Here is a 14,226-nt window from a genome sequence, read left to right as displayed (position 1 = left end):
GGATGGCCCCGCCACACAGCGGGGCTACAGAATGCCAGAGGTCACCGCCAAAGGTACGCGGGCCCACAGCCGGCACGGGGACCGTCTCAGAGCTGCCTCCGTGTGGGGCTGGGGACAGGGACGACATTTTCCATCTGCCACCTCCCTCCTGCCCTGAGCCAGCAGGAGAAGCGGCAGAAGCAGAGCGTGACCTGCTTTTCCTTTGCCCTGCAGAGCAAGTTGCTGTCTGGGATGCGGTGGCCGTCTATGTCCAAGAGCAGCTCCTGCTGCGCAAGGTGGGTCGGCGCCTTCTTCCCACTTGTCTGCTTGCAGGGGTGGGGAGTCCCCTCGCCTTGGGCCACAGAACGCAATGACTCTTCCCCTCCACGGAAAGCAGGCTATTCACCCCCAAAATGCCTCTCGGGTACCAGTGGGCCTCCCGCATGCGTGGTATGACTGCACCAAGTGTGCTGGGGCTGATCACAAGCTCTGCAAGCTTCTGGATTCCACGAGGCTGCTTCTGCCCTGACTGCTGTGCCGCGTTTTTGGAGGGCGAAGGGAGGGGGAGGAGCGGGCAGCTCCTTCCCAAAGCTCTCCCACTGCCCTGCCTGAGCTTCCGAACAGTGGGAGAGGGCACAGCAGGACCCAAAGCACCGTCCGTGGACGGGGCAACCTTCAGCTCTTCCTCCAGCCTTCACACTTCAGCCCTTCCCTTCTCTTCCACGTGCAGGGAGTCCGAATTCCCACCCTCGGCTCCTTCAGCATTGCCTCCGAGCAGATCGAGGCTGAGGATGGAACCATGACTCTTCAGTGGCCTGCGTTTCACCTGGCCAGGAACCTTGCGGGCATCCGTAACCTCGCGGATAACAAGGATTACCTGCCAGGTACGAGGAGGCTTAAACCCCTTCTTGCTGCACAGACAGGACGAATGGAGCCATCCATTGCAAAAGCAAACCTCACCCTCCCTGCATGGAGTCCGTGCAAATATGGGGCTGTCCTGGGTGGTGACTGCAAGAAGCAGCACTTGGGAAGCAGCCGTGGAAGAGCCGCCGCATGACAAACTCTGCCGTGTGATTTTCCAGGCCATAAGGAGGTGGAGGCCCTCAAATACTCTCAGGTGGCCACGGCCGCATCTGTGAGCCGGCAGACTGCGAAGGCCTGCATATTCGGCACCACGTCCCTCGTCTCCCACTGCCTGAAGAAGGGGGAGAACATCGCCTTTGTCCTGAAGGACATCGGAGTGCTCCTCATCGAGGGAACGAGAGTCCACGTCAAGTTCTACTATGACTTCCTGGAGAGGATCAGCGGGAAGGAGAACCTAGAGAAAGTTGTTTTCAAGGTGAGCTGTAGGTTTCTCCGTGGCCTGGGCAGTCCCACGAGCCCAGAGCTGCCTGCACATGGCTCACCAGGCGCTGGCCGGCTGCTTGGGCCGTGCGAGAGCTGTGCTGCCGTCAGCTCCTCGTGTCCCCAGTGCCTCAGCCGTGACGAGGACGTCCCGCATCCTCCCCTGCTCCTCCCCTGCAGGTCCCCTGGCTGCTGAACATGCTGGTGTCCCGGATGGCAGCTGTAGCCTCGCTGACCTCCTCAGGCCGAGTCATCGTCTTTCCCAGGTGAGGATGTTTGTGGCTGCAGCCCCTGCTTCCCCACTTGCCTACGGCATCCTTCCACCCCCCCGTATTCCTTCTCTCTCATGCCGTTTTATACCACTTCTTACTTTCGGGTAGAGCTTGAGTCTCCCAAGTCAAATATACCTTTGTCCTGCAGAGTGTACTTGAAAACATGTAAGGTGGAAAGCCTTGGCTCAGGGTGGGCCAGGAAAACAGGGTAGCTTATCTGCTCCAATAGCGTCATCAAGTCCCCATCCTTGCAGGGCGGTCATGGAATGTGGCCACGGGAATCCACCCTGCTCCACACTCCATGCTTTCTTAGAGGCAGCGTGCCAGGCTCCCCTGGTGCTCGCTAACACCTCAGGTCACAGGTAACGGTGCTTAGGGAACTCAGGGAAGGCTGACCTTCTCTTGAGAGGTAGATCTGGTAGAAGAGATGAAGGGATGTATGTGACGTTTTCATCCCATCGTGGCTGGGTGACTCCGTTTCCCAGGACAGTCCTTGGTACTGGGGCTCAGTCGATCCTGGGGAAGGATGGCCTTCAGGCGATGTGAGAATCTGCCTGTGAGCAGGGTGATCCCAGCCAGCAGAAAGGGCCGCCGGAGCCCTGGCTCACACCGCGTCTTCTCCTTTTGTACAGGTTTAAACGGGAGTTTGCGCCCAAACCACCGCCCGGGAAACCCTGCAAGGCCTCAAAAGTCCCTTTGCTACGTCTTGGCCGGGGGAAGGAAGGTAAAGCAGCTGCCAGTCCCTCTCTATACCACACGCAACCAACACGTGATGGCAAAATCCCCATCCCACCATCACCCACAGGATCTGACTTGTGAAACCATTCACACCAGCTCAGCACTGCCTCTCCTCCCGACCACACGTCTTCCTCATCAAATCTGAGATGCTGGCTGCCACGTTCCCACAAGTGCTCCCATCCCAGGGGATGGCAAGAGCAGGGGGGGTCCTCGGCCCTGTCCTTTCCCCCAGGAAATGAGCCCCCAAAAGACACTGTCACCGCACAGGCGCCACCCAGCTCCTCTTTCCCAAAGCAAAGCCATTAATGCAGTCCCAAAACAGAGCTGCAGCCTGGGGAGGAGGAGCTGGGCATGAGGCACGGAGGGCACAGAGGGAGACTGCATCTGCAAGGGGGGCAGAGCAGCCCTCTTGGGTGCTCTGGGAGACTGAGCACCCCTGCGTGTCACCGGGCCAGCAGGTCCACAGTCAGTCTCCTCTGACGAGATCTGTCCTTCTCAATTGCAGGGAAATTTCCTGAACTGCATCCCCTCCCCAGCTGGATCCACGTCACCTCTGTAGTGGAGTCTGAGGAGGGAACAAGCGAGGACAAGAGGAAGGCAAGGTGAGACTGCAGGCTCAGGAGAAGGGAACGTGCTCCACCATCTCCCCAGATGACCAGCATTTGCAATAAACTGGACGGGCTAACGTCTACCCTTTGTGTATTAATCTCACCGTCAGGTATACATAGATTAGCAGCTCCTCTCGCTCTGATAACAGCAGCGAGACAGTGCCATCTCCTTGAAGAGAAGCAGAGGGACGATGGGGACTCTTCCAAGACCCCTTGGCTCTGACAGATGGGGTGGCTACGTTCCTTGGAGCCCTGGGACCCCGAGTTCCTCATTTTCCAATGTGGTGCTCTCTTCCGGTGACACGCAGAGCATAGCAAAGCCCACGGTTTTGCAGCAGCTCAAAGGTGTAGCTAAGTGTAAGGCCAGAGAGGAGACTCTTTCCTTCCAGCTCGCTGCTCCTTTAGATCCCTGGTGGGAAGACAAGGGCTTTTGGGGAGGTGCTGGCATAGCTTAGGAGCAAAACACTGCAGCTGGGCGACTTGTAGGGAAGGGATAAAGAGAGGCAGAGAAATGGCTGCCTCCCCTCAGCGTTCTGACCTCAAACCATCCCCAGGGTCTGCATCCGGGAGAAGAACCGCCCTATTTTTTGAGAAGAGTTTCTCTTCTTGTACGGAAACCCATTGGCTGTTGGACCACACGGAAAGAGATGGAAGAAAATGCAAGAAAGGTCTTGCAGAAAACGGTCCTTTGCTGCGTTCCCATCATCGGTGCACTGAACAAGATCCATCAGCCTTACAGGGATGCTCTTCTCCCTGAAACGCAGGCTCCAAGTGAAACAATTGCAATTCCTCATTTACAAAGCAAAAGAGAAGCCAAAAACCCACAAAGTAGTTCCAAAGCAGGTGCATATTTTTATTACAGTGCTGCACACACACACGCTGGGTGCAGAGGGGGTAGCCCCTCCTAGCTTGCACACCACAAAGTGGCAGCTTAAGGATATTTTTGGAGACAAGTTATACATACGCAAGAAGAGGAGGGGATAATTACATTGGTTCCAACAACTAGGCGTAGAGTATTCTGATATTACAATTAGAATGGGAGGGGATATCACAACTGTTTCCAAGAAGTTATTATCATATCATCCGCCCCTATTGCTGAGTTACTGTGACTTGCAGTGGAATTCCTAAGTCGCAGTCTGAACCAATACATGTGCATGAGTGCCTGGTGCCAGAGAGAGACAAGGCTGCATTCCTCAGCTCACCCCCCCTCGACATCCCTCCCTGTTTTCCTCTGTTTTCCTCTGTTCATTCTACACCCTCTTGCCTTGTTCATAATTAAGTGAAATGCCGTTCTGAAACAATTCCAAAGAAACCTGTTCCACATCACTCGTCATCCTCAGTCCCACACCTAAACGTTTCCTGAACACCTCCAGGGAGCCTGACTCCAGTCCCTCCCTGGGCACTCTGTCAGTCTGTCCCACTGCCCAACCACTCTTTTGCAGGAGTTTTTCCTAACGTCCAGCCTGCAAGAACTCTCGTTGCTTTCAAGGTTCTTGCATTTCTTCACAAAGCTGTTTCAAAATCTTCATCTGGGAGGGAGCACGTGAACCTAAGGAGATTTCATAAGGTCAAGTGTAGGGTGTTGCACCTGGGTCGGGGCAATCCTAGGTATATGTCCAGAATGGGAGAAGAATTCATTGAGGGCAGCCCTGCTGAGAAGAACTTAGGCGTGCTGGCGGACATAAAACCTCACCTGAGCCAGCAGTGAGAGCTGGGCTTGTTCAGTCTGGAGAAGAGAATAGTCTGGGGACACCTGATGTGACCTTCCAGTAATTAAGTGGGAACTTATGAGCAGGAGGGAAGTCAGCTCTTAACACGGGGATAGAGCAACAGAGCGAAGGGGAAGAGTTTTAAACAAAAGGAGCGGAGATTTAAGTTAGGTATCAGAGAGAAATTTATCAGTGAGAGGGTGATGAGGTGCTGGAACAGCTGCCCAGAGAGGCTGTGGATCCCCGTCCATCCCTGGAGGTGTTCAAGGCCAGGCTGGATGGGGCCCTGGGCAGCCTGGTCTGGTATGAAATGGGGAGGCTGGTGGCCCTGCGTGTGGCAGGGGGGTGGCGATTCGTGATCCTTGAGGTCCCTTCCAACCCTGGCCATTCTGTGATCCCATGATTCTGATTGTAAGGTTCTCCTGGCGTTGGGATGCTAACAAACAGAATTGATGGGACCAGTGTACAAACTGCATGCAGAGCACGCAACACAGCAGGCGCCGAGTGAGGTGCATGACCCTATCCTGTCTTTCCTGCTGGTACAGGTCATGCCTTCAGGATGTCAACTGGCAGGAAGCTTTTCTAGAAGAACAATCATAGGAAAACAGGTTGGAAAAGGAAGTGACGAAGAGACTCACAGATGTCCAGAGGACTTTTTCTGTATAGGAAGGTTCCCCGTTGGAGGAAGTAAGGCCTCCTACTTATTCCCGTGGAAACTACAACAGATACAAAGAGCCCAGTAACAGTGTTTGATAGAGCCCTTGCTTCAGGACCAGCATGGCAACATTGGTCAGAGTGTGAGCCAGCGTGGGGCTCTTCGCCTTGGAAGAGTGGGAAGGACCTGGGGCAGATCCAACAGAGGTTTGCAACAGGATTGTTTGGGGCCAGGGGTAAGCAAGCAGAGAGGCCTGGGCTTAGGCCTGGTGAAGCAGAAGCTCACATGAGTGCAATTGTAGCCCACGACACTGCGGTGGGAAGCAGGCTTGGTGCCTACGTCCTGCAGGGAAACAGGTGCAGACTGCATGGGACAGTGTAGGACAGCACGTGGTGGAGATGGCTGAGGGGCTGGCAACGCTGAAGGCCCTGACAGAGCCAAGGTCTTTGTCCAGCAGGCTGTGGGTGGTGTCCGTGCTACAGAGAACTGTGAGGGGACACGCTGTCCTCGTGGCACTGGGCTCTCGTGGCCTCCTTGTGCCCCGTGCAAAGGCTCCCACTGCCCCAGGAATAGTCTCGATCCTGCATAGGGGACAGGATCTCCCTTCCAACGGCCCAGGCATCAGGGCTTGGCCTTTCTGCCTCATAAGACAAAGGATGCTGTTCTCAGCATCACAGCCACCAGCACAGTGCCTTTGTCTCCCTGTAATCATGTCCCCAGTGCCTCAGCCGTGAGAGGACGTCCCACATCCTCCCCGTTTCTCCCCTGCAGGCCCCCTGGCTGCTGGACACAGTGGTGTCCCGGGTGGCACCGGTGGCCTCCCTGGTGCTCTCTGGCTGCGTTGTCGTCTTTCCCAGGTGAGTATGTTGGCGGCTGCAGCTGCTGCTTGATGCAGCTGCTCAGCTCTCGTTCTGGAGCGCTTCTTCCTTGTGTCCGTGACTGTCCTGCCCATCAGCATATGTCACAGAATCAGAGAATGCTTTGAGCTGGAAGGAACCCCGAAAGGGCACCTCGTCCCACTCCCCTGCAGGGAACAGGGACACCTGCAGCCAGATGAGGTTGCTCTGAGCCTGGTCCAGCCCGACCTTGAATGCCAGTCCGGGCACCCACCACCTGTCTGGGCAAGATGTTCCGGTGCCTGCCACCCTTCTGTCAAAAGCTTATCTCCAATCTAAATCTTCCCTCCTGCTGTTTGAAACTCTTTCCCCCTCACCTATCTCGACTGACCCTGCTAAAGACTGTAGAAAGTAGTGTGCTTCATGCAGCATGACAATGCCTGGGAGCAGACAATCAGAGACAGCAACAAGGATTGCTGGAGCGCTGCGTCACACCGGTTGCTGTCCTCTCCTCTCGTACAGGTTTCAAATGGAGTTTGTACCCAAACCACCGCCCGCAATAAAACGCAGGTCCTCGGGAAGCATCCCTGGTCAGGAGAAACCAAAGAAAGAAGACACTTTGCCACCTCTTGTCCAGGGCAAGAAAGGTAAAGCAGCTGCCAGCTCCTTTCCGCGGCACGGGCAACATACTTGAGATGGGAAATCCCTTGCTGACCATGAGCCAAGGGCTCTGACTTGTGTCAAAGCTTCACGCCAGCTCAGCACGGCCTCTTCCCATGAGGAATTGTTGGCCTCTCCCAAACTAAGGCGCTGCGTGTGACGTGCCCTCATCCCTGGCTATGGCAGGAGGGTGTGCAGATCTTAGGCCCTGCCCACCCCCAGCAGAAGGATATGGTCCCCAAAAGCCACCCTGCCACCTCATCATCACCACCCAGCTCCTCTTTCCCAAAGCCGACGTCACTAATGCAGTCCCAAAACAGGGCTGAATTGCAGAGAGGAGGAGTGGGGCCAGGGATGGTGTCAGGGAGGGTCCGAGGGCGGTGCAGATGTCAGCAGTGGCGGTAGCAGAGCGGCCCTCTCGGATGTTCTGGGAACAGGCCTGAGAGCCCCTTGTGAGTGAGCCAAAGGGTTTACGGTGAATCTCCTCTGCCTTCTCCATTCCAGTGAGCTTTGCTGACCGTCCAACCTTCATCAAACACTTGAGCACAGACAGCTCAGACAGCACAGACAGCACAGACAGTTGATGGAGGACAACTCAGAAGGATAAGGAGCTTGCTGCTGAAGGAGAGCTTCAAGGCCAGGTGAGGCTGGAGGCTCTGGGCTGGGATGTGCATGGGGGTGACCCAACGAGAGCCTGTTCCCTAGCCCCAAAGGGTCACTGTTGGTGGCCGCCCAACAGTGCTGAACGCAGCAGCCACCGTGCTGGGATGGGGACGCCAGGAGCCCCCCGGCTCACAGGGCTGGCCCCTCTCCGCATCTCAGGAGAGCCACGGGTCAGCCGCTGAGCTGTCTGTGGGCAGGGCTGCGTTGCAGCCAAGGCAAAACTGTCAATAAAGCCTTACCATGGCCTATCCCTTAAAAATCTCCAGAACGCCTGTGACAGTGTCATTGCGTCTTTTGACGCCAGCTCTTGTGCTGGTGGAGGGAGAAGGAATTGTGAGAGGGCATCAGAGCGTCTCACAGTGCTTTACTTGATGCCAAAGGAAATCCAGCGTCTCTTTTGTCTTATCTGGGCCACAAGCTTATCGGCTTTTGACCCGGCAGGGCCCCCCAGGCCGGCTGGGAGTCTTCTGGCCCCCCGACTGGCCTGCCAGCTTTTAACCTGGCAGGGCCATCTGGGCCAGCCAGCTGGCCTTTGGTCTGGTCGGGCCCTTCCGACCACCTAGCCAGTTTATAACAAGGATTCCGGATCTTCCCCAGGGACGAGTCCACCCTGTACACGGAATCCCAGGGCAGACCATGCAGGCTGAAACTTCTGGCTTCCGAATCACTGAAGCTTTTCAGGCAGAGGGCTAAGGGGATTCGGCCTGGCAGGGCCCACCCAGCCAGCTGGCTTTAGGCCTGGCAGGGCCCCACAGGCCAGCCTGGTGGGTTCTGGCATGGCAGGGCCAACCCGACCGGCCGTGCGGCTTTTGGCCGAGGAGGGACCTTCTGACCGGCCAACCAGATCTTGGCCTGGCAGGGCCACCCTGGCATAGCTGGGCTACCCGGGTCAGTTGGGTGGACAGCTTTTGGCCAGGAAGGGCTTCCTCCATTTAGCTAGTCATCCAGCTATTAGCCTGGCAGGGCCCCCCGCTCAGCCCAGATGCTTCTAACAGGCAAGATTACCCAGCCAGCTGGCAACTCAGCTTTTAACCTGGCAGGGTCCCCCAGGCCAGCTGGGAGTTTTCTGGCCTGGCTGGGCTACCCGCGTCAGTTGGCTTGCCAACCTTTGTCCTGGCAGGGCTTCCTGGGCCGGCTGGCCAGCCAGCTATTGGCCTGGCAGGGTCTCTGGCTGGCCAGTCAGCTTTTTTCCAGGTTGTGTCCTCACAGTAGGCTGGCTATTGTCTTGGCTGGGCCTCCCAGGCCGGCTGGGATGCTTCTGGCTTGGCAGGGCTCCCTGGGTCAGTCAGCCGGCCAGCTTTTTGCCTACAAGGGCGCCCCTAGCTGACCGGGAGTCTTCTGGTACGTCTCTTTTGTCTACTTTGGATCACAAGCCGATTGTCTTTTAACTTGCCATGGTCCCCACGTTCATGCCGGCCAGCTTTTGGCCTGGCAGAGCCCCCCCGGCTGGCCAGGAGACTTTTAGCCTGGCAGGGTCTTAAGGGCCAGCCCATTTTAAACCTCACAGGGCCCTCTCAAGCCGCTGGCCTGCTTTTGGCCTGGCTGGGACCCTGGCTGGCCAGCTTTTGGCCTAGTACATTCCTCCAGCCGGCCGGGATACCGTGGCCAACCTGCCAGCTTTTTGCAAGCAGGGCCTGACAGGCCAGCTGGCTTTTGGCTTGGCAGGGCCCCCGGCTGGCTGGGAGTCTTATGGCCTGGCAGGGCAACCCGAGTCAGTCAGCTTGCCAGGTTTTGGCCTGGCAGGGTTCCCCATTTTGGCTGGCCAGCCAGCTTTTGGCCTGGCAGGGCCCCTTTGGCTGGCTTGGAGAGGTCTGGAAATGCAGAGCTCCATGGGCCAGCCGGCCGGCCACCTTTCGCCTGGCAAGGCTCCCCTGAACGGCCAGCCGGCTTTCGGCCTGGCCCAACTGGCCGGCCAGGAGGCTTCAGGCCTCGGAAGGGTTCCCCAGCCAGTCAGCCAGCTTTACCAAAGATTCCGGATCTCCCTCAAGGGCTGAGTGCAGCCGCTCCACGCAGCCCCAAGGCAGACCAGCCAGGGCTGCCACATCTGCCTTGTGGATCACTCAAACTCCTCAGGCAGAGGACTAAGAAGAAAAGATCACATCAGCCCAGCCCAAGCTGCCAATGTAGGTCCCCCTCCCCAGCCAACTGCTCTTTCATCTTCATGAGCCCTTGTTCTGCTGGGGAGGACAGGTGGAAGCAATTCACCTGTCTGGCAAAGGGGTGGAGCCTGGTGCCACCCCTCCCTAACCTCATTTCAGGGCTGGCTGCCCCCTGTAAGGGCTCTCTGCATGGAGGTGTGTTCTTTGTTGTGTTGTGTGTGCCTGGTCTTCAGAATGGGTTAAGCAGTGTTGTCTTTGTGTTCTGGATTGAGTTCTTTTCCTTTTGGGGGTAATACCTTCTGAAAGGGCACTGCAGTTGAGAAATCAGTTAGGTTTGGCAGTGGAAATGCTGTGTTGGAGGGACTGTTGGTGCCGTGAGCTGACAGCAAGTGCCTTGTATTGGCAACTGTTTTCTGTGACATGGATTAATTGTAGCTCATTTTAGGGGAGGAGCCTGGGATTTGATTGAATCGTATTGAGGAAGGGGGGGAAGGGAGAGCCTCTGTGGGTAAGGATGTGTTGTGAGCTGCAGTGCTGTAGCACTGTCTGTCTGCCTAGGCTTTCTGTTTGTTCTTTCGTGGGACTTTTGTCTCTTTCCCTCTTCTACTCTTACCTGAAGATCGTTGTGCTGATGACTGCCTGTGTTGTTGTGTAGGCTAAAATAGTTAAAGCAAACTGGGGCTGGAAGTGCAGCAGGCAGCTCCGTGCTGTTTAATGACTATGTGAGTAAATAAATGCATTGCTGATTCTGCCTAAAGATGCCATAAATGAAGAGGGTATGTTTTATTATTGTTCTTAATTTTATGTTGTTGGAGTTGGTAATAACCTGAAGAGTCTGGGAACCTCTGGGTGGAATAGTTTGTTGTTGTGTTTAGCTTGCTGGCTGTTGTTGGAGAGCGAATTCACACAAGGAGCCAAGTAGAAAGGACTGTGTACTGCTGGACCTGCACTGTCATGATCTCTCTTTCTTGGAGCTGCTGTGAACCAATGAGGGAGTCTGACTTTGAAGTAAACGAAGTCATATACCTCTAAGAAAGTATAAGCAGGGAATGTTTTAAAAGGAAAGGTTATTTAAGAGGATTTCAGAGGTGCAAGTCTTGTTGGAGGCCATAACTTCATTATAGAGTCTCATGGAGTTCCTTGAGAAGTGCAGAGTCCTGCATCTGGGGAGAAACGAGCCCAGGCACCAGTGTATGCTGGTGGCACTCGGCTGGAGAGCAGCGCTGCAGGAAAGAGCCTGGGGCTCCTGGTGGACACCAAGTGGAACGTGAGCTAGCACTGTGTCCTTGCCGCTAAGAAGGCTGATGGCTTCCTGGCTGCATTAGGCAGAATATTGCCTGTGAGTGCTGGGAGGTGATTCTTCCCCTATGCTCAGTGTTGGTGAGTCTGCACCTGAAGCACTGGGTCCAATTCTGACTCCCCCATATAACAGACAAGTGAACGAAGAAGAAAGACTCCAAAACAGGGCTACCAAGGTGATGAAAGCCCTGGAGCGCCCCTTGTAGGAGGCAAGGCTGAGAGAGCTGGGATGTCTCCGTGTGGAATGTCTATAGAGGCCTGAAGAGAGCGTGCAGAGAGGTCAGAGACAGGCTCATTTGGGTGGTGCCCAGTGCCAGGACAAGAGGCAGTAGGCACAACCTGGAACACAGGTTCTGTCTGACCAGCAGGAAGCACTTCTGTGCTGTGCAGATGTCAGAGCAGTGGCAAAGGTTGCCTTTAGAGGTTGTGGGGTGGATCCGTGGGGATCTCCAAAAGCAGTCTGGATGTGGTCCCAGGAACCCTGCCCTGAGTCTGCTGAGCACATGGATCCAGAGGTGTCTCCAACCTCAACCATTCTGTGTTTTACTTATTCTTATTGAGTACTCAAAAACCCATATGTTTGTTGGCAGAGTTGGTTTTCACACCCGTGTTTAAAGCTTTGTGTCTATGTGGTCAGCTCTTTAGAAACCAGTTGTACAATTTCAAATTCACTCATCCTCGAGCTTTCAAAGATAAGCACCTGAAGCCCTTTTCTTTCTGGATTGCTGAAATATCCTGGGGAGTCTGCAGGGAGAGGAAGGGAAGGAAGAAAAATGCATCAAAGAAACAAAAAAAGAAAAAAGAAAGAAAAGAAAAACACCTGTGGAAGACACAGGTAAAGGAATCTGTCAAGTTACCTAGCTCAAATTTTCATTGAGAAGGAAATAAATACTGGGAATAATTTCAGTTTATTTTCTTAGCTTCTATTTGTGCAAAAAGGGAATCCAAGCGTGCATTTGGTTTGCCTGTGCGCTGGAAGCTCTGTTGCTGCTTTTTTGCTTCCAACATAACCTCTGTTCACGTTTCTGGTTGCCCTTCAGAACCTGCTGTGCATAAGTAAAACAGAGCCAGCACGTTGGATTCAGTCTCTAACCAAAGAGGCCTTAAGCTGACCAGAAGCAGCAGTGGAGGCATTTCATGGTGAGTAGGCACAGAAGTACAATTCTGTGCCCAGGTGTTAAGGGCACGTAACAACTTTTCAGAAGTTACATACCTTAAGTGTGAATGAAGAGCTTCGCACTGCTTCTGGATTTTGCTGCGTGATTCAGGAACTTGTGTCTGATGGCAAACTCCTGCATGTTAGATTCCATGGTCGTTAGGTACCGTGTCTGTTTGCCAGGTACTGTACTCTCCTTCAAATCCCTCTCTAAAACCCACGTCTGTCAGAAAGCTCTAGAAGTAAACTAATTGAAATGCTACTGTGAAATAATCCTGCTCCTGATTAAACAGAGGCAGGAAATTCTTGTATCAGTATGATACTGCAGCATTTTAAGCCCGGCTGTCCATCATCTCAGCTTCGCTGGGCTCTTGAATAGAGTTCAGAACTACAGTGCACAAATCTTAGGTGCCTTTCAGATCCCTAGGGCAGCTGTGGTCCAGACGTGATCTCTAGTACCAACTAATGGAAATGTAGTTGAGTATTTCAGAAGTGAATGTCTCTTTATTAATATCAGTCAATTAATATAATGTGTGTTACATTTAGCTTCATCACTTTTGTACTTATTTGACGTATAGAAGATGAATGCTTCTACTATTTATTGTCTCACAGTCTCTCAGACAGCTCTCAACCTGCTATTGTAAATTTTAATCCTTTGGGTTGTGGGCTTGAAGCAAAGCTGAGAAGCCGTGCCCGGGAGGAGGTGTGGGTAGCTCCAGGCCACCTTGCTGCCTCCCCAAGAGATGCAGGCTGTGGGCTAGGTGGTGGGCAGGAGTGCTGGCCAAGCAAGCATCTCTGTGGAGGAGGCAAAGGGCGGAGGAGGTTGAAGGGGAGCTACCGGGCATGGGCTTGCTCAGCAAGGGGAGGAAAAGCCTGAAGGGCACGAGAAGGGAACAGAGAAGGGCAGGCAGTAGGCGTGAAGCTGTGAGCAGAGCTGAGAGCCGCTTGGCAGAGCAGCGAGCAGAGCAGGCAAGTGTTGAGATTGGGCATCAAGGTAGCAGCAAAGGCCAAGAGCATCAAGGAGGAGGACGTGAGGAGAAGGTAAGTGAAAGGCAGGGAAGGTAATGGTAGGCTAAGGCAGGGGGAAGAAAAGGAGCAAGGGAGGTGAGGGTAAGGGAGAAAAGAGGGGAGGGGATGGGAGAAGAGGAAATGAAGGGGGGCTTAAAGGAAAACCTATGATTAAAAAAAAAAAATGGAAAAAAATGGGAAAAAAAAAAAAGAAAAACAGAAAAAAGAGGAAAGAAGAAAAAGAAAAATAATATATGAAAAAAGACAAAAAGGAAAACCAAATAAAGCAAAGAGACAAAAGGTAAAGCGAAAAGAAAAAAGAAGTCAAGTAGGAAGTAAAGAACACCACCGAAGAAAAGAATGGGTGGCAACAAATAGAGAGAGAGCAATGCATGGCACTGCAAAGGAAAGCAAGGCGAGAGTAGCAGCAAAAGCCAAGAGAGTAAGAAGTCAGTGAAGAGCAGGAAAGGTAAGCTGGGGCTTGGGTATTGGGTGGGAAGGGTTGTTAAAAAAAAAAATAATAATAATAATAATGAAAAAAGCGTTAAGTGAAGAAAGAAATGAGCTGAATAATAACAATTAAAAACAGTGGATTGCAACAAATTCAGGGCAGGCAAATATGAAAGCTTACTGTGTAGCAGTTACCTGAGGCCCCTGACTGATGAGTGATCCTGGGATGGAAGAAGGAGTTTTGCCAGTTGATGGGGGCTGATAGTTGTAGCTGTAGTCACAAGTAACTGGTTCTGTAGTGAGAGCTGAGCTTGGCAGTTCATCTTGTTGGTGCCAAGACTTGTTTTGCAAGCAGGTTTTCCACTTTGGATGAGTGGGTATGGAGTGGAAAAAACCCTGCAGAGCCAGGTGAGAACCAAAGCAGGAGAGAGGAAAAGTGCCCTTTGCAGCAGGGATGCCGTGGTCCTTCTCTGTCCAAGCACGTGAGCCAAGCACGTGGCCTGGTGCGTGTCCCTCCCTCCTTCCTTGCTCTCCATCCCTCCCCTTATCCATCCCTTCACTTCTGTCCACCCCTCCTTCCACGTTCTCCGTCCATCCTCTTCTCCGTCCATCCTTTCACCCCTCTTCTCCATCCCACTCTCCTCCCCCCCATCCTCCCACCTCCAACCCCTACATGCTCCACTCCAACCCTTCCATCTCCCCATCGCCCATTGCCCCCCATTCCCTCCCCGCCATCTCCTCCTCCTCTGG

General features: G+C 53.8%; 1 protein-coding gene and 2 long non-coding RNA genes across 6 annotated transcripts in view; 2 read left to right on the top strand and 1 right to left on the bottom strand.

Moving 5' to 3' along the window:
* Positions 1 to 14,226, bottom strand: part of LOC149913967 (uncharacterized) — a 34,937-nt gene that overhangs the window by 15,553 nt on the left and 5,158 nt on the right. The gene's annotated exons all lie outside the window — the stretch shown is intronic.
* Positions 118 to 3,061, top strand: LOC149913969 (coiled-coil domain-containing protein 81-like). Its single transcript, XM_090128042.1, has 6 exons — positions 118 to 863; positions 1,062 to 1,318; positions 1,504 to 1,589; positions 2,228 to 2,319; positions 2,839 to 2,935; positions 3,052 to 3,061. Exons 1-6 carry the CDS (start codon positions 779 to 781, stop codon positions 3,059 to 3,061), a joined length of 627 nt encoding a protein of 208 aa, XP_089984168.1. The 5' UTR covers positions 118 to 778.
* Positions 11,599 to 12,859, top strand: LOC149913968 (uncharacterized). The gene is made up of 2 exons (XR_016460759.1): positions 11,599 to 11,697; positions 11,903 to 12,859. It is a non-coding gene; the product is annotated as an uncharacterized LOC149913968 (long non-coding RNA).

This window comes from Phasianus colchicus, chromosome 32, assembly GCF_987193195.1.
Source record: "Phasianus colchicus chromosome 32, bPhaCol1.hap1.1, whole genome shotgun sequence".
Taxonomy (NCBI): Eukaryota; Metazoa; Chordata; class Aves; order Galliformes; family Phasianidae; genus Phasianus; species Phasianus colchicus.
Note: the sequence above shows the minus strand (reverse complement) of the source record. Positions and strands in the feature narration are given on the sequence as shown.